The sequence below is a fragment of the Rhinichthys klamathensis genome, unplaced genomic scaffold (genome assembly GCF_029890125.1).
Source record: "Rhinichthys klamathensis goyatoka isolate OS25496 unplaced genomic scaffold, OSU_Roscu_1.1 h1tg000976l_1, whole genome shotgun sequence".
NCBI classification, from domain to species: domain Eukaryota; kingdom Metazoa; phylum Chordata; class Actinopteri; order Cypriniformes; family Leuciscidae; genus Rhinichthys; species Rhinichthys klamathensis.
Genome location: NW_026607288.1, coordinates 436631 through 455242, shown reverse-complemented (window position 1 = coordinate 455242; position 18612 = coordinate 436631). Strand labels below are relative to the sequence as shown.

At 37.6% G+C, this 18612-nt stretch overlaps 2 protein-coding genes and 1 long non-coding RNA gene across 3 annotated transcripts; all 3 read left to right on the top strand.

Annotated features, from left to right (window-relative positions):
- The first annotated feature begins 478 nt into the window (after window positions 1–478).
- Window positions 479–6709, top strand: twf1b (twinfilin actin-binding protein 1b). The gene is made up of 9 exons (XM_056244427.1): window positions 479–574; window positions 1306–1383; window positions 2224–2402; window positions 3300–3395; window positions 3489–3593; window positions 4954–5079; window positions 5326–5476; window positions 5864–5985; window positions 6122–6709. The coding sequence occupies exons 1-9, from the start codon at window positions 550–552 to the stop codon at window positions 6287–6289; spliced, it is 1050 nt and encodes a 349-aa protein (XP_056100402.1). The 5' UTR covers window positions 479–549; the 3' UTR covers window positions 6290–6709.
- A 1397-nt stretch (window positions 6710–8106) lies between these two features.
- Window positions 8107–18410, top strand: pus7l (pseudouridine synthase 7 like). Its single transcript, XM_056244430.1, has 9 exons — window positions 8107–8308; window positions 8532–9291; window positions 9381–9540; window positions 16296–16491; window positions 16576–16674; window positions 16768–16849; window positions 17077–17369; window positions 17526–17579; window positions 17659–18410. The coding sequence occupies exons 2-9, from the start codon at window positions 8541–8543 to the stop codon at window positions 17944–17946; spliced, it is 1923 nt and encodes a 640-aa protein (XP_056100405.1). The 5' UTR covers window positions 8107–8308; window positions 8532–8540; the 3' UTR covers window positions 17947–18410.
- LOC130078772 (uncharacterized) lies at window positions 14813–15386 on the top strand. Its single transcript, XR_008805967.1, has 2 exons — window positions 14813–14893; window positions 15002–15386. It is a non-coding gene; the product is annotated as an uncharacterized LOC130078772 (long non-coding RNA).
- Window positions 18411–18612: the final 202 nt, after the last annotated feature.

The following is an 18612-nucleotide window of genomic DNA, read 5'->3' as shown; positions in this document are numbered from 1 at the left end:
TTTTTTTTTACTCTGTTTTTCTTTCAGATTTTACACGGACCCCCTTGCACCCCCTCGGGGTCCCCGGACCCCAGTTTGAAAAATACTGACATAGTGCATACTACATTTGATGTTATGATTCAATTCGATCAATGTTATTTGATAATAATGTAACCATTATATAACATAAAAATTTAAGAAAAAAAAAATCTTGAATAACCTTCCTTTTCTAGTTATAATTACCACCAACCCCCCAAAAAGAACAATGGCAGTTTTAGAAATAAATAAACTATTTTATTATTTCATTAGTCTCTTTTATTTATTTTTTAGGGCAACTTTAGGAAGTTGCTTTTTAAGGCAACTTATGTAATAATTTTTATATTTATAAAAATTATATTTATAGAGTTTGTTCCTAAAAAAATAAAAAGCACATGCACACGCACGCCGCAGTGGGCGGGGTCACGTAATGACATCACATGACAGGATTATCAAATTACTGTAGTTCATTCTCCTACTTCCGTGTTCTTTCACTACTACCATCAACCAACCGGCCGACGCAAGAGAACGAGAATGTCTCACCAAACCGGCATCCAAGGTAAAATCCTTTACGATCTTTTATCGTCGATTCAAATAAATCGGACGGAGTTTATTACATAGCTATAATGCACGTTTCTTAATTTGGCGATTGTTTGTAAACAGAATAACCTGTTGTGGACGTTGCTGAGACTGAATTGCCTTATAGAGTTTTATTGGGAGCTAGCAGTAAACAAACCAGAGACAGACAGTGAATCTGTGTCAAGTGTACTCTGCCTTTTGGTGCTCTAATATGGGCATGCAAATAAACTCCGATTGGTCTTTCACTATCAGTGTGTGTGTAGTCGAACTGGAGTTGAGGAGTGTGCACTCATAAGGAAGACAGCAGGTTTCAAAGGTCCAGCTGTAATAACCGTGTCACCTTTATCCAAAGCTGTTGCCAGGCATTATGCAATGGACATCTGTTTACATTGATTGAGCTTTTACTGCAGTGGCGTTGTGTTACCATGACAACACATTACTATGAATCAATGCAGTGATGCCAATGGTTTAATTAAAGATCACTTTGCATGATAATATTGTGATTTCTGCAAAGAATTTCAAAGAACGTACTCCAGGAATGGACAACAGTCTCCTAAAACTGCCCCTAACAATGCCTCTTTAGATTTCTCGCTTTAGTTCATCAGCCAAATTTCAATTCCGTTATCCAGAGATGGGACAGCTTTGTTTCGGATCAGAATAAATGGATTCATTGTGTCCTGTTCTTTCTCGCCCTGTGCTTTCTCTTCTCAGCTACCGGGGAAGTGAAAGAAATCTTTGCAAAGGCTCGGAATGGAGAATATCGGCTCATCAAAGTAGTGATTGAAAATGGTGAGATAACAGTTTTACTTAATTTGACACATCAGATCAGAGTATAAAAACATTTATTGAAACCTTTCTTCTTCTTCTTCTTTTGCCCCTTTTCACTTGCATTTTCAATTGGACATGACAGAAACATTAAAAAAGCTTTAAATTTAGAACCTTACGATATTTTAATTTATTTACAAAGTTTTCTGAAAAATAGAATTACATCATTATTCTTTTATTTTCAGCAAAATTTTACATTCACAGATCAAGACTAAAGGCCCATTCACACCAAGAACAATCACTATAAAGATAACTATATTAATGTGCTGAAGTTTTGTCGCCTGCTGCTTTAAAGTCGAGTGGATTCTGATTGGCTGTCAATGTTTTTATCATTCATCAACTGAAAAAAAAAATTGTTGTGAAAATGATTCCAATGATATTATTCCTCTGTGCTGTTATCATTATAGTTCTGGTGTGCTATTCTTTTAAATTTAGAAAGATGTTTATAACTACCGGTATATCTTCATTGTTGATTATCGGCCTTGGTGTGAACAGGCCTTTACTCAATAAAAACCCTCATTTATTTATGAGAACACAAAACAAGAAACTTATTAAGAAAAGCTTTTCAAATTCCTTTATCTGTCCAAATCTTCTGTTTGCTTGTGTTTTATATGTTCACTTTGTTTTATTGTTGTTTGTTGTTCTTTACCTCACATTCTCTGAGCTGTTGAATAATGCTCTGTACTTTTTGTTTTGCATTTGACTGAACTTAAATAGAAGATTTAAATAGACAAAAAGGATGTATGTCCATGTATGACCAACACATCATATCACACTTTCCTTTCCTCCATTGTCTTCCTGTAGAGAAGTTAGTTCTTGGCGGAAGTAAACGGGCTGCCAAGAAATGGGACCAGGAATGGGACAGTTATGTTCTTTCACTCGTGGAGGACGACATGCCCTCGTACCTTCTCTACAGGTTGGATTCCACCAACAACCAGGGTTACGAGTGGATCTTTCTGGCCTGGTCTCCGGATCACTCTCCAGTGAGTTTGTTTGCATGATGTCGTTGTCTTTCAGCTCATATGAGGCCAAAGGAAATCATGAGATGACATCACTCAGTGCATTTTAATCCATCCACTCCGTATATAGTATCCCTGGTTTAAAGCTCTTTAAAAAAAAAATCCCAGTTAAGCTTGTTTTAACCATATTAAAACAGCCTATTTTATAGTACTATGTGGAAATGAATGATCATCAAGGATATTGTATCATTGTTATAACAAAAGAGTATGTAGTGAATGTGAATATCTATGGAGATCCACTAGTACTGTGATTGTTTACAGAGTGAAAATATCAGTTATGCTCATATAATGGAGTCTTTGCATTGAAGCAAAAGATCTAGATGTCAATCTAGCTTTCACAGTACATATTTTATATATATATATATATATATTTTTTAGTTTTATGGAAAGCATGGGCCATGGGGTGACCTGATATAGGTCTACAAATTTGCCATTCTAATTTTTTCCCTCAATGTTAAACAGAGAGAGAGACTGAAATGGTCAGAGTCTCAATCGCACCCAAATAAGTCTTTCATGCTGATCTAGAGCAAGATAAAATTGCTCAAACTGCTCTTCTATTACAAAACAACTTTAAGGTTGCTCTGGAAACAGAAATAATATTAATATTGTTAATTTGTTACTATTATAATTTTATTGAGTATTCTTATATGTTGTCATTTATTATTATGATTTATTTTCTTTATGTATTGCTTTTTTATGTTGTTGTTATATACGTTTGCTTGGTTTTTGATCATGCCTGTTAAAAGTTCTTTTTTTACAGATGCATGTTGGCCTGTTAAAATATATTTATCTGATCCTAAAAAAAAAACTGGTAAAAAAAAATTCCAGAAACCTATTTTGAAAACAAACGTTTTCTTTCAGGTCCGACAAAAGATGTTGTATGCTGCTACGAGGGCCACGCTGAAAAAAGAGTTTGGTGGTGGCCACATTAAAGAGGAGATTTTTGGCACAGTGAAGGTATGACATGTATCAGCTGCCATTTTATTCAAATTCTCTCATGAACGAATCTCAGCCGTTGGTTTCCCCACTAACGCGTCTCTGTCTGGCCAGGATGATATCTCTCTAAACGGCTACAGGAAGTACCTCACCTCGCAGGCGGCGCCTCTGCCTTTGACTGCAGCAGAGGAGGAACTGAGGCAAATCAAACTCAATGAGGTAATGCTGACATCAGCGTAAACACAGCATGGGTGTACACCTTAGTCAGGCCCTGCTGTGGTTTTATTCAAATAATGTGAAAACCACATCAGTCCAACCGTCCACCTCAGGCCTTTTTTATCCAGTAACTTCATGACCTGAGGCAAAAAACTGTTTCGTTACATTTTGCACAAAATCGTTTCTGTTAACTGAGGCTGCTCTTTTAGAAGCCATTAGACCAGAATGGTTTAGTGCACTACACTGCATTGTGAACTAAAGAGTTTTTTTTTTTTTTTTTTGTCAGATTGGTAGTTTGTTTGCTTAGCAATATGCATGTTGTAGATCTGATATATTTGTATTTATCTTGTAATGCAGTTTGTTGTTTTGATCTATTTACAACATCATGTCAAAGCCTAGTGTATTAACATGATTTGTGGAAAAGAGTCTGCTAAAAACATAAATGTAATATTTGACCTCAAACATACGCTGACTAAAAATAGAGAAGCTCAGTCCCATGCACTCTCTCATTTAAACCAGCTTCTGGAACCAATTTAAAAGGATGCTGCTGGCAGTGCATACAAACCTCCCATAAACCATAAAAGGATATGCTCTGACTCTTAAACGCCTCATTGGCTGTTGCAAAATGACAGGCAGCTTAATGAACCAATCAAAAGGCTCCCTGAACTCCCACTGAGCAGCAGCTGTGGGAGGAAGATAATACTACACTAATCTACATGTATAAGAGGAGAGGAAAGCAGCTTTGTGATGTTTTATTTTTATTAATTTGTTGAAAGGGAGATTTTATTGAGTAGATGGGTGGATGAAACGCTGGTCCCAATCCTAGATGAAAGGAGGCAGAGAAGCAAAGCAGGAAGTTCATTCAGTGGGTGAAACACAGAATGTGGCGTGCAGTGCATATATACAGTATTTTTATATATACAACATTTTTATTGTGTATATATACAGGATATATATATATATATATATATATATATAAATGCATTTGGTTGAGGCTCAGGCATTCAACAGTAGTCCAATATATACCATTCAATATAATTTAGAGAAAGAAAAAAAAAGTAAGTAGTTATTTACAGTAAAGTATATAAATATGCAAAACACATATGTTTGTATGTTTACTTTGTATATTAAATAATAAAGTGTGTAGTATGTGCAGTGTTTTAAAGTGCAAAAAGCTCTTTGTAAAGGAAAGGTTTGTGTGCAAAGGTATGCAGTGCAAGAACCTGTAGTAGACAGTAGAAGAATAAACTACACCATGAATTGTAGAGCTGGTTCCTAACTAATCATTTAACAATCATTGTGACAGCTTTGGTTATTACAGGTCAGTGCATACACGTTGTTAAGGTTATATGTGTGTTTTCAGTTGCAGACAGACGTCCATGTTGACACAAAGCAGCAGACTCTTCAGGGAGTGGCGTTCCCTATGCAGAGAGAAGCTATTCAGGCTCTGGAGCAGTTCAGGGAGAAAAGGATTAACTACGTTCAACTGGTACTTCAGGCATTTTTCCCCTCCACCACTCCCAGCAGCTCTGTACAATAGCATCTTATCCCTCTTTTTAACCCTTTGCTCTGTATGTTGGACATAAAGAAATAATACCTGTGCATAATGGCCTGAACTTGTTGACAGACTGGTTGGGCTGACTCTTAGCCACATAACCCCCAACACGTGACAGAAATACATGCTTTAGAGTAACGATTCAATGATATTTATTGATCATGTCCATCCCATTAACAGGAAATAGATTTTCCTAAAGAATCCATCAAGTTGTTCAGCACGGCTCCTACGGATCTGAAAGATCTACCTAAAAGGATCCCAAATGATGCGGCTAGATATCATTTTTTCCTTTACAAACACTCTCATGAAGGAGACTACCTCGAGTCCACAGGTAATCGTTTATAGATAAAAAAAATGATGTACAAATTCTGTATATAGAATGTGTATATATAACATTTTTATTTGTCTCTTATGCTTAGTGAGGCTTCATTTATTTGATCAAAAATACAGTAAAAACTGTCATATTGTTATAATTTAAAATGTTTTCTATTTTAGTATATTTTGAAATGTAATTTGTAAAAGTAATGTATACATATATATATATATATACACACACACACAGTATATATAACTTAAGATGTTGATTTTTTTTTATTCTAAATTTGTAATTTTGAATAACTTTTCTTTTTCGAAATTACCACTACTATTTATATTGCATTATGATGCATTTTCATACTGTTTTAATGCTTTTTTCGTGTACGTGTGTTTGTGTTTCCAGTGTTCATTTACTCTATGCCTGGTTATAAATGCAGCATCAAAGAGAGAATGCTGTATTCAAGCTGCAAGAATCCTCTTATAGACACAGTGGAGAAAAACTTGGGCATTGAAATTGCAAAAAAGGTATTATATGCTCGCCTAACCATTTTTACTGCAGTATCAAGTACATTACAGCATAAAATCAGAATCAGACTATTTACAATAATGTTAACGTTCTAGTTTTCAAACCTGTTTCTCAATTAATTCTCCATCCTTTCAGCTGGAAATTGAAAACGGTGATGAACTAACCAGTGATTTCCTGTACGAAGAGGTCCATCCCAAGCAGCATGCGCACAAGCAAGCTTTTGCCAAACCCAAGGGGCCAACCGGGAAGAGGGGGGTCCGTCGAATCACACGGCCGCCGGGGGACGGTGGCGATGACGATTAAACCTCTTCCTATTCCGAGATTGACAGTGGCACATTCCACTTAGTCTAATGAATCCCCGTCCTGAAGCAAATTTCAATTTTCCGTTGACTCATCTAGACCACAGCCCTATAGACTGATCTATGCACAAAGTAAAACACTAAGCCTGTGAAATTACATTTTGTAGCTTGCAATATGATACGCTATGTCGAAGAACACAGATTGAGGTAGACGAGAATGTATTTTACGAAGCTTCACTTGCATTCAAGGATGCCGTCTGTGATGTTCCTGGTAATAGTTTTAACACTATTATGCTGTTTACTTGCATATTAGCCAAGATTATGATGTAGAGTGCAATACTGTTGAAATAGATACTCCATTTAGTGCTTGTTTTCCAGGAATAGATATTGATTTACTAGGAAAATCCCTTTTTGAAGAAAATTTTGAAGAAAAAAAACGTTAAGAGATGGTTTCCCATAAACTAATATCTAATCTAGTCCAGGTATATATTGCACTTCGATGGTAGCTTTCCAGTTAAACTATATTTTAGCTGAGGAGTAGCGTTAATATTTGTCCAGGAAATTGGCTTTGGAGATTAGGCAAGATTTATGTTTGGAAAACAAGCCCAGAAAGTTAAACAGTCCACGGCCGTGAATCTTGCTCCAAGTGGTTGTCTGATCCGGAAGGTCAGAAGTTCAGATCTGTTGAATGAGGCCATAAGCATTATTTATTAACTTTCTGATTGATTAGGTTGAAAATTTTCTTAAATAAATCACTTGACAAGCTCATCAGTATTTTGACAGCCACTGAACCTTGTAGCGATAAGGTAGGGATGATTTCAATGAAGGATTTGCCAAGAATAATGTGCTGAAAATGTCCCAATACCTTTTTAAATATGTATTAATTCTTAAAAATTGGTCTTGTTTTTTTTGTTTTGTTTTTTAACGTAGGATTGTTTAATTATAGAGATATGATTATAGTAGAATCAGTCATAACACAAATCTGAAAAAGCCATTAGCTATTTTTCTTCAAGTGAAGACTAAACCTGCAGAGATACTATTTTTCTAAGCCTGTACAGCTGTTTGTCCAGATGATGTCGTTGTCTAACATCTTGATCTGAGTGTTCATAGTTTCAGGGGTTTATGGCCATCCTGTCTGTCTGAATGAATATTTACATGTCAACTAATGGTCAACCTCCATTTCATGCCATTTGCAACCACACTAATGTATACAGTGCATGGAGTTCAGTTCGCTTGAGATGCTGTTGAAACCACTCATAAGGGAAGGGACTGTAAGTTCCATAACCTCTGGGACGATTCATCTGCTGATTAACAACAGGCAAACCACTATTAACATTTCTTCTGTGTATGGGTATTATGAAGTCTGGAACCGAATCATTGTAGAGTCTTAAATGTCTTTTTCTATGCATTGTATAAGAAAGAAGAGAGAGAAAAATAAAAAAGATTTGAAGATATACATTGGGAGTCATCTGTTATCTCTCTGTCTGTCTGTCTCTATCTATCTTATCTATATTTCATGATATAGTGCTGTACATGTTTATTTTGTTTTCATTTAATTTAAGCTTAATACATGCTACTTAATGTCTGGTTATTATTATGATTGATTTAATGTGACATTACCCTTCACACATTTTGTAATCAGTACATTGGATTGCAAAAGGATAGAAAGTGTTTTATTTAAATAAATATATTTTTTCATTTAAAGGGATACTTAACCCAGAAAATGAAAATCATGTCATAATTTACTCACCTTCCAAACTTGTATGAAATTCTTTCTTCTGTTGAACACAAAAATGGGGCCAGAAACTGTTAAGTTACTGACATTGTTCACAATATATTATTTTGAAGATGTATGAAGAAATTCATACAGGTTTGGAACAACTTGAAGATGAGTAAAGGATGACAGAATTTTTATTTTTGAGTGAACTATCCCTTTAAGAGTCTGCGTAATTCTGCGCTTCTGTGTCTTTAAGAGCGGTACCACGTGGTGCGGAAGTAATCAATTGACAACAATAGCACGCGGGTGAGTGAACGCACTATTTTCGCCTGTATTTTTTTATTTATTTTATGACATAACAGTTTTAAACTCACGAGCCCTTGTAACAGTGATACGACCTTTTCTTATGTAATAATTTTAATGTTAACACGATTAAATCCTCTTTCCATGTTTATTCAAGATGTAATGAATCACTAACACAATAATAAAATGATTCAGTGACTCAATCGCTAAGTGTGTTTTTGTTTAGGATTCAAAAATGGAGAGGGACACTATATCAGACCATGAAGGTTTCTATGGGACTATAAAAAACTCACCGCAAGACTTTGTGGTTATTGAAATGGACACCCATGGACAACTTGTTAACAGCCCTAATGTTCTGGAAGAACACACAAAACGACCTCAACAAAGTCAAGCTAATAAAAGGGGTGATAAATTAAAACCATCTAACCCAGATGACACTGACATTTTAAATCAGGATTGCTTTGATCTGAATCTAATCCTGGGTCCAGCTATGAACGAAGAGTTGGAACATTTCACTAACAAAATGAGAGCAAATCCAAATGAAATTTGTGACCAAGAAAAGGCAGAACTGTCTTTGGGTACTTATCCTGATAAGCACCTGAGAGCTGTTGTTCACAGAGCAGTACGATACAACTTCCCCTTCCTTCAGACTTTAACCAACCAATCAGAGATTCGGGTCAGAGAGGACCCAGACTTCAAGCAGCTCGCCAGTTTAGCCTCTGAAGGAGAAGCTGAGGAGTTCTTCAGGTTCATCGATGCCAAAGTACCCGGCTCTGTGTTCACCTTCCTGCCCGATGATAGCAAGGAGCACCGAACTTCCGTTCATCATTTTGTTAGCAGGCGGTTTGGAAAGCTTGTGGAAACCAAGAGCTTCACCGACCAGCAGAAGACTTCCATTACAGTGAGACTAAGGGAGAGAAGTAAACAACCCAAGAAGAGAACAATAGCAGACTGTCAAGAGGAGGAGGTGGTGACATTATACACAGGTGAGTGGAGAAGACACATTACTTATCATCATTTATAACTGATCCTCTATGGAAATCAGCCTAAAATGCAAGTCTTCATTTCCCCTCAGCTTTCACGCTGCGGAAGGAGAACTTGGAGACTTTGGAGGCCATCAGCTACATGGCTGCAGTACTTGGAGTGCTTCCGTCCGATTTTACCTACGCGGGAATCAAAGACAAGCGAGCCATCACCTACCAGGCCATGGTGGTGAAAAAGATCTCTCCAGAGCGGTAAACAGCTGATTAGTCAATTAGCACAGTCTTTTCCCATTGGTTTCTAATTTTTCTAGAGTATAATTTAAAAAATGGGTTATTGGAAATGTCTTGTTGACCATGTTCTACTCTACAGAGGTTTTCAAACTCTGGGGATGCCCAGGCTAGGGTATCTGCAGAACATTTGAAAGAATACAAACTTTTAGGGCTGTCAAAGTTAATGTTTACATTAGATATTAATGAAACATGTAGCAGTGATTTTAAAACTGGTCATAAATCATGAAATAAATGCAAATTTGTATTCTGTCTAACCTAGGGTGACCATATTTTGATTATCGAAAACAAGGACACTCGGCACAATTTAGTTTTCTTCTTCCCCTTTATCCTGTTTTTCTTTCTTAATGGCCCAATGAAAAATAATGAAAACCAGGATATTTTCATCACTTTATAAAGAACAGCCAGGACAGCACGTGAAAACAGGACATGTCCTGGGAAAACAGGACGTTTGGTCACCCTACTCTAACCTTAACAAGAAGAACAAATCTGCAAAAAAATAAACAAAAAAAATTAAATATTTTTAAATTAAATGCATTTTATAAGAAAATTAAAAGATTAGAAGATACCGTTAACTTTGGCGTCGTCTGTCATTTTCGGGGGGCTCTGCAATCATCACAATGAACTACAATATTTTTTTTAATCACAAATATGTTCTATTATATACACTCACCTAAAGGATTATTAGGAGCACCATACTAATACTGTGTTTGACCCCCTTTCACCTTCAGAACTGCCTTAATTCTACGTGGCATTGATTCAACAAGGTGCTGAAAGCATTCTTTACAAATGTTGGCCCATATTGATAGGATAGCATCTTGCAGTTGATGGAGATTTGTGGGATGCACATCCAGGGCACGAAGCTCCCGTTCCACCACATCCCAAAGATGCTCTATTGGGTTGAGATCTGGTGACTGTGGGGGCCATTTTAGTACAGTGAACTCATTGTCATGTTCAAGAAACCAATTTGAAATGATTCGAGCTTTGTGACATGGTGCATTATCCTGCTGAAAGTAGCCATCAGAGGATGGGTACATGGTGGCCATAAAGGGATGGACATGGTCAGAAACAATGCTCAGGTAGGCCGTGGCATTTAAACGATGCCCAATTGGCACTAAGGGGCCTAAAGTGTGCCAAGAAAACATCCCCCACACCATTACACCACCACCACCAGCCTGCTCAGTGGTAACAAGGCATGATGGATCCATGTTCTCATTCTGTTTACGCCAAATTCTGACTCTACCATCTGAATGTCTCAACAGAAATCGAGACTCATCAGACCAGGCAACATTTTTCCAGTCTTCAACTGTCCAATTTTGGTGAGCTCTTGCAAATTGTAGCCTCTTTTTCCTATTTGTAGTGGAGATGAGTGGTACCCGGCAGACATGGGGACTTGTGACTTGGTGACTTGGACTCGAGTCGACTCAAGTCGCTATTTTTATGACTTGTGACTTGACTTGACATAAAATGAAATACTTGAGACTTGACTCGGACTTGGAAGTTAAAGACTCGGGACTTGACTTGACTTGAGACACGATGACTTGAATGACTTGAGTGTTAATCACATCATGTTTTCAGTTTGAATATAAAATATATATAAATTTTTTTTTTTTTAAGTTGATCACGACACTATCATCAGTCATACCCTCTCATACCTTACGCACACCACGCCCACTTAGATCAGATATCACATCAAAATGTCGTCCGGAGGGCTACCAAGGGTCATTGCTTTCGGCTTCAAGAATTATTCACACGATGGCAAAAGACGAACAGCGCTTTGCAAGACATACAACATTAACATTGCGGACAGCCAGACGACAACCTCCAATTTCGTCCGTCATTTGAAGAGCCATTCTGCCCGGTAAGTGCTTGTCAATTTGTTAATGTTAGTTGGTAGGCTAGTTAGCTAATGTAATAGCTAAAGTAGCCATTAACCCTTTCAGAAGTTAGTTTAAACTATTCTAACTGATCCCCCAGCGTGAGTTTTTCTAGGCGACCGTTATTTAGAACCTGTCACTCACTTTAATGTTTCATGGTGACGCGTCATTGCTTGTCACGTGACACAGCGCAACCACAACACAGCGCTGAATGAATGATCTGCTTTTATGTAATTTTTCCTCCTGTTTTATTCAAAATGTATAAGCTATAACATGCAACACTGATATTCCGATTGTCAAATATGTGCAAGTGGATGTGTTTTGTTGTTTAAACACCTTTATAATGATCGCGTTAGTTGAGCTATATGTGCGAATGGGCGGTGCCATGTTAACGTTAGTTTACAACACGTCAATTTCTCAACTTCTCACGAAATACATGAAAGTAAGTGACCGGCGAACTGGGAGAAGAATAGGGTCAAATGTAAAGCTACTTACACAATGTGTATCTGATATGAATAAAACGTGCGTCTTATTATAATGGAAAGGATTATTATTGACGCTTTCATAGACATCAGTGTATATTTTACAAACTACAAATATATTTTTTTGCTAGTAGTTATGTGTATTTAAATGTCTGAAACTTAAAATAAAAATGATGTGGTTGAAAACACTGAACAGTTGTGATATATGACAGCACTGAAAGCGTATGTCTCTGGCTCAGCGCCAGCCAACGCGTTTGAATTCATTGATAAATAACTTACACGAAGCAGAATAGTGGGTCATATGTCTAATGCTTTTTGAAAACTTAAAGGGGTCATATAATGCCATTTTTGTACAAGCTAATATGATTCTTTAGGGTCTAAATTAAAAGTTTGTAATATACTTTAATTAAAAATTCTCATTAGTATTGTAAGAAAACACTTATTTTACTTGGTCCAAAACAGCTCTGTTTTCAGCACGCCGTTTCAGTGCATATGACTTTAAATGATAATGAGCTTTGCTCACCCCGCCTCTCTGTTCTGTGCATACTCCGTTTGTAACACAATAACCATAACGCGTTGTTCAGTATAAACATGGGATTATGAATTATATTGAGAACGCCATACATAGAAAACATGCCGTAATGTACCCTGAGTGTAAACCTTAGACGCATTCATTGTGAAGCGTGCAGCTAGCGATTTGCAAAGATTAATATATTAATATAAAGTTTAATAAAACGTTACACTCACTTCCGTTCTTCTGGAGATTCAGCAGGAACACGAATAGCTGGTACCGATCTTTTTTCATGAGCAGCTTCTTAGCAAATCCAGCTTTATACTGACCCTCGTTTATAAAGCAGTCTGGTGTATGAAATGATTTGCGCAAACATGAGAGCATTGACGTTGCTCGTGGGGAATATTCCCTTCGAAAACAAACTCAGCCACTGCGTCTTCAGCGGTTCGGATTTAGGAACATTAAAATAAATGCTGTGTTCGTTATTACACCCAAGAACAGAACACCACAATCGCTTAGACGCCATTCTGCTCATAGACAGTGCTCCAGCATATCAACAATGACCGCGCCGTGCAGACTATGATTGACAGCTGGCTCATGAGCGAGGGCGGGTCTGTGTTGAAACGCGGCTGTCATTCAACAATCGTGGGAGGGACGTGCGAGCCTGTGACGTCACAGGCTCGAACGGCTCGATTTGAGGCAGGGGAAAACATATAAGGAGATTAAAACAAAACCACTGGATGGATTTTTATCATTATATGATGGTTGTGTACAGGCACTGCCAACACACATTTCAGTACAATCAACTTGTAAAAGTGCATGTACCATTATATGACCCCTTTAAGGCTGTCTTCTTCATAAAAGAAGTCGGACATCACATTTTTGTATACATTTTTATTTCTTTAAATTAGTAAGCTACAGGACACCATCTTTCAAAACATGACCTGCGCGAAAGAGAAAAGTGAATGAATGCGTCATTGTTCCCAAATGCACTTCCGAATGCGCCTCTGTTCATTTCAAACCAAACTGACGCCCATAGATCAAATTCTGCAGGTAAAATTACAATAATAAGGTGACTTGACTTGGACTTGACTTGACCTACTACAAGACTTGACTTGACTTGACTTGACTTGACTTGACTTGACATAGCCTGTGACTTGACTTGACTTGACTTGCCCAGGAAAAAAAATACTTGGGACTTACTTGAGACTTGAAGGTTAAGACTTGAGACTTACTTGAGACTTGCACATGTGTGACTTGGTCCCATCTCTGGTACCCGGGGGGTCTTCTGCTGTTGTAGCCTATCCGCCTCAAGGTTGTGCGTGTTGTGGCTTCACAAATGCTTTGCTGCATACCTCGGTTGTAACGAGTGGTTATTTCAGTCAAAGTTGCTCTTCTATCAGCTTGAATCAGTCGGCCCATTCTCCTCTGAGCTCTAGCATCAACAAGGCATTTTCGCCCACAGGACTGCCTCATACTGGATGTTTTTCCCTTTTCACACCATTCTTTGTAAACCCTAGAAATGGTAAGGATGGCTGGCGCGAAACAGACGTTCCGAAGCTTTGCGAGATCCCGAAGCAAAGATGATTCGAAACACTGATCCGAAGCGTGATTCAAAACACCCACGTCACGTGACAACGGCTAAATGAAGGCTCTAAGTGTTTCATCAGGTGGAGTGCTCCTACGAATCAGGGTTTCATTGATTGGTCGGTTCGGGAACAAATCACACAATCACACAGTATAAAAGTTTTGTCAACGCATTTTCATATCGTGGGTTTTTGTGAGAGGAGTTTGGTTTTGAGATAGCGGATTTTTGGTGATATAGTGACATTTATAGTGCGATTTGTTTAGTTATATTTAGGATTTAATTTACATTTACACATTGACTTAGAGACACACAGAGTACATATAGTGACACATTAATAGATGCATTGATAGAAATATATATATATATATATAGATTAATAGATAGATACATATATTACAGATACATATAGATTATTAGATAGATAGGCTACATATAAAATAGATATAGATAGATAGATAGATAGATAGATAGATAGATAGATAGATAGATAGATAGATAGATAGATAGATAGATAGATAGATAGATAGATAGATAGATAGATAGATAGATAGATAGATAGATAGAAATGGAGGCTCCACAGAAGAGATGCCGTACATCTGTGGTGTGGGAGCATTTCCATTTGGAAACCCCAAATAAAGTGAGATGTGTGTATTGTGATCGGCAGCTAGCCTACTGCAACAATACATCATCCATGATGCGCCATTTGAGGAGCATTCATCCTGCCATTCTGCAGGGTGCAGAGGATGGTAGTGTTCCCCCTGTACCAAGGCCTGCTACTGACATCCTGCCAAAGCCCTGGATGCTGAAAAGCACATCACACTGGAGTGTGCTTCACTGATGCGTTCAAACACAACTCCTGGTGAGTTTCAGTCTATGTTATCTTATGTAATGTGATTCATGAAATTTATACTTCATATGTGTTGTCAGTTTATGATTTGTTACTAATTGCCGTTTTCTTTTAATTCAGAACCACAAATGTCAACATCAGGCCCATCATCATCAACACCAGTTGAAACACAAGACAGTTTATGGGAACATTTTGACAATCGTATCCGTGAGACCCAGATGATACACAATCCTACAGCTGATGCCACAGTGGAAGTGAAAAAATACCTCAGCGATGCGTTTTTGCCCAGAACTCATGATCCTCTAACTTACTGGAAAGAGAGAGCAGTAATCTTTCCTCATTTGTATGTCCTAGCTAAAAAATATCTTTGTATGCCAGCAACAAGTGTCCCTTGTGAGAGAATTTTTTCAAAGGCTGGAGAAATTATCTGTAAAAAAAGAAGTAGGCTGAGTCCTTCAACAGCAGAGAAATTAATATTTTTGAATAAAAATCTATAAGAAAGGGAGACATTGTGGCTTGATTTATTTTTATTAATATTCATTTTTCATGACCAAAATCACATTATGCAATGTGAAGAGACTACAGGTTACAAGCTTCATATATTACAAAAATACAATAATAAAAAAAAAAAACCAACACATTTTTTTATTAGCTCTTTGTAAAGGTTGTTTCAGATCAACACCTGCAAGTGACCACTAGGTGTCACCGTGGAGACGGGTTTCGGATTGATTCGAAGCCTCTAAACAAAATGGCACATTTGCTTCGACTGTTTCATTGCTGCCCATCACTAAGAAATGGTTGTGCATGAAAATCCCAGTAACTGAGCAGATTGTGAAATACTCAGATCGGCCCGTCTGGCACCAACAACCATGCCACGCTCAAAATTGCTTAAATCACCTTTCTTTCCCATTCTGACATTCAGTTTTGAGTTCAGGAGATTGTCTTGACCAGGACCACACCCCTAAATGCATTGAAGCAACTGCCATGTGATTTGTTGATTAGATAATTGCATTAATGAGAAATTGAACAGGTGTTCCTAATAATCCTTTAGGTGAGTGTATATATATATATATATATATATATATATATATATATATATATATATATATATATATATATATATATATATAAATGTGTATATGTGTGTGTCCCTCAGATATATTTTGGTTTACTACACTAACAGTATAAAAACCATTTACTTGTAAACAATTCTTTTAATTTTATTTATTTTAATTCTTTTAATTTAGCTGTCTTTATAATTTCACACAATTTTTCTCACACAGTTGAAATGTTTTTGTACATGGAATGAGGTTCTTGGCATTAAAATGTAAGGGTCCTTGTCCTCAAAAAGTTTGAAAAGCCCTGTTTTACTTCACTCCATTTGTAGATAAATATAAAAAAATTCTATTGGCAGGTTGCTGGACAAAGTCTCAGAGTTTGAGCGGAGAGGAATGCAGATCTCTCATGTCCGTCCTGTGTCTGAACCCCTTAAGCTTGGCAGACTCCAGGGAAATCACTTTGATCTTGTCATAAGAGACCTGAAGCCTCATGGGAAGCATGGACTTGCAGAGATGCATCAGCTTGTGAAAGAGGCCGTGGAAAATGTGAAGGTAATTAAGTGCATGTTCACCTGCATTTAATAAATAATTGAAATGGACAAACACAACAGTTAAACAATTATTTTGTTTTTACAGAACAGAGGCTTTGTGAATAATTATGGTCCCCAGAGGTTTGGAAGTGGATCGTGTGTCCAAGCAGACCAAATAGGACTTGCGCTCTTGAAGGAGAAAATAGTACCACTTCATGCCATTTATTTCCATTTAATGTCTATATTTGGTGCACCGTCGTTTGTTTGAAAGCGCTAAAACAGTTTGTGTTTTGAGCAGGAGGCTTCCGTTAAGCTGTTCTTCACCCCAGAGGATGGTGATGACCTCCAGAACAAGGCAAAACGTCATTTTCTTCTCACAGGTCTGTGCTGGGATTTCTCTGACAGCTGAAGCTTGTGATAGTTCACCCAAAAATGTCAATTTGGTCATTATTTGCTGATTCTTCGTTTCATTCCAAACCCGTTTGTCATTTTTGTTTCTTTGCATACTAGTCTTTCTATAGATAAATAGTAAACATTGTTGCTCTATAGATTTCAGTTCCTGTGCATCCAAGAACAACTAGCCGTTTCCTTGCATCTCTTTCTTCAGGGAATGCCAAGGAGAGCTTGGCACTTATGCCAGCTTACAAAGCTAGAGAGCGGCTTATGCTCCGTGCACTCCACCGGTACGGCAGCGGGCAGGAGGGTTGCATACGCGGCTGGCTCAGTTTACCCCACAGCATGAGGGTCTTTTACCTCCACTCTTACTGTAGCAGAGTGTGGAACGAAGCAGCCAAATACCGGCTCCAAAAACTGGGCTTAAAGACTGTCCATGGAGATTTGGTTTGGGCTAGATGTGAAACGGGACTCAAAAGCACCACAGAGGAACTGAACGCTCCACAGGTTAGGAAATATGTATAGTTCTTTAATCATAAATGTTTTTTTTTTTTTTTTTTTTTTTATTTCTCTCTCTCTTTATATATAGTTCATATTATATATATATATAATTTTATTTATGGTCATATCATTTGTAGTAATTGTTTGATTTCTGTGCTGTAGGTCCATGTTGTGACCTCTGAGGAGGAGAAGGATGAAGTTTTCTCATTAGACCAGGTACTATGTTCTCCTTTTCTCTTGCTGTCTGCTAACCCTTACCCGTCAGTTTCTTATGTTTCTGCTGGTTTTCTTCTAGGTGATTCTTCCGATGCCAGGGAATAGTGTCAAGTACCCAGAAAACCTGCTGGGCCAATGGTATCAGGACAGATTGGCTCAGGATGGCTTGGGGTCATGCCGTTTTAGAGTGACTCCTCTTAAACTCAACGTCCCGGGGTGTTATCGCCCCCTGCTCGCAAAGCCACAGAACATCACATACAGCTTGCGGACTGCGGAGGAGCCAAGTCTGTCTCTAACCTTTGACCTGGATGCGTCCTGCTACGCTACTGTGTGTCTCGGAGAGATTATGAAGCGTAATATTTCATAGTTCGCTCAATGGCGGTTATTAAAATATGTTTACAGTCTAAATAATGTGGATCTTTGGTAACGTCGAATATAACGGGCTGGTGAGAAATATTTTGGACTTCTTGTCATAAAGCATTTGTGCTCTCAGAGGGATTAACCACTTACAAGAAGAGGAACATCTGGATAACAAGCCAATCCATAACTATGGTGTCTGGAAGTCAAGGTATTAACTGAAAACATTTGCCTTTCATTAAAACCAACAAATAAACATTGATTCAAAGTATACCTGTGGTCTGTATATCATGTGCCTTAGGGATTTTAAAGTATGTTCTGTGCCAATGCCATCGATGAGGAGGCTCCGAGTCATCTATCTGGAACTCTGGATGGAGATTGAAGTTTACATGCAAAGATTTGATAAAAATCTTTGACAATTCTCATTATTTTTTGGTCATGCTTGTTTAAGTCCTTGAATATTTCGGCATTTAAACAAATGAGTGACATCTGACATACTTATGTTGACATACTTGTTGATAAACGAATCAGAATATTTTCTCACATCAAAAACGACACACATATTTTAACATTTTCATTCTAGCAAAAGTCTCTCACATTGGCAAACAGCTGATCATCAGCTCCCTCTTGTGGTCAATAAGTTTATCTGCTTTAATAATTGAAAGTACAAACCTAA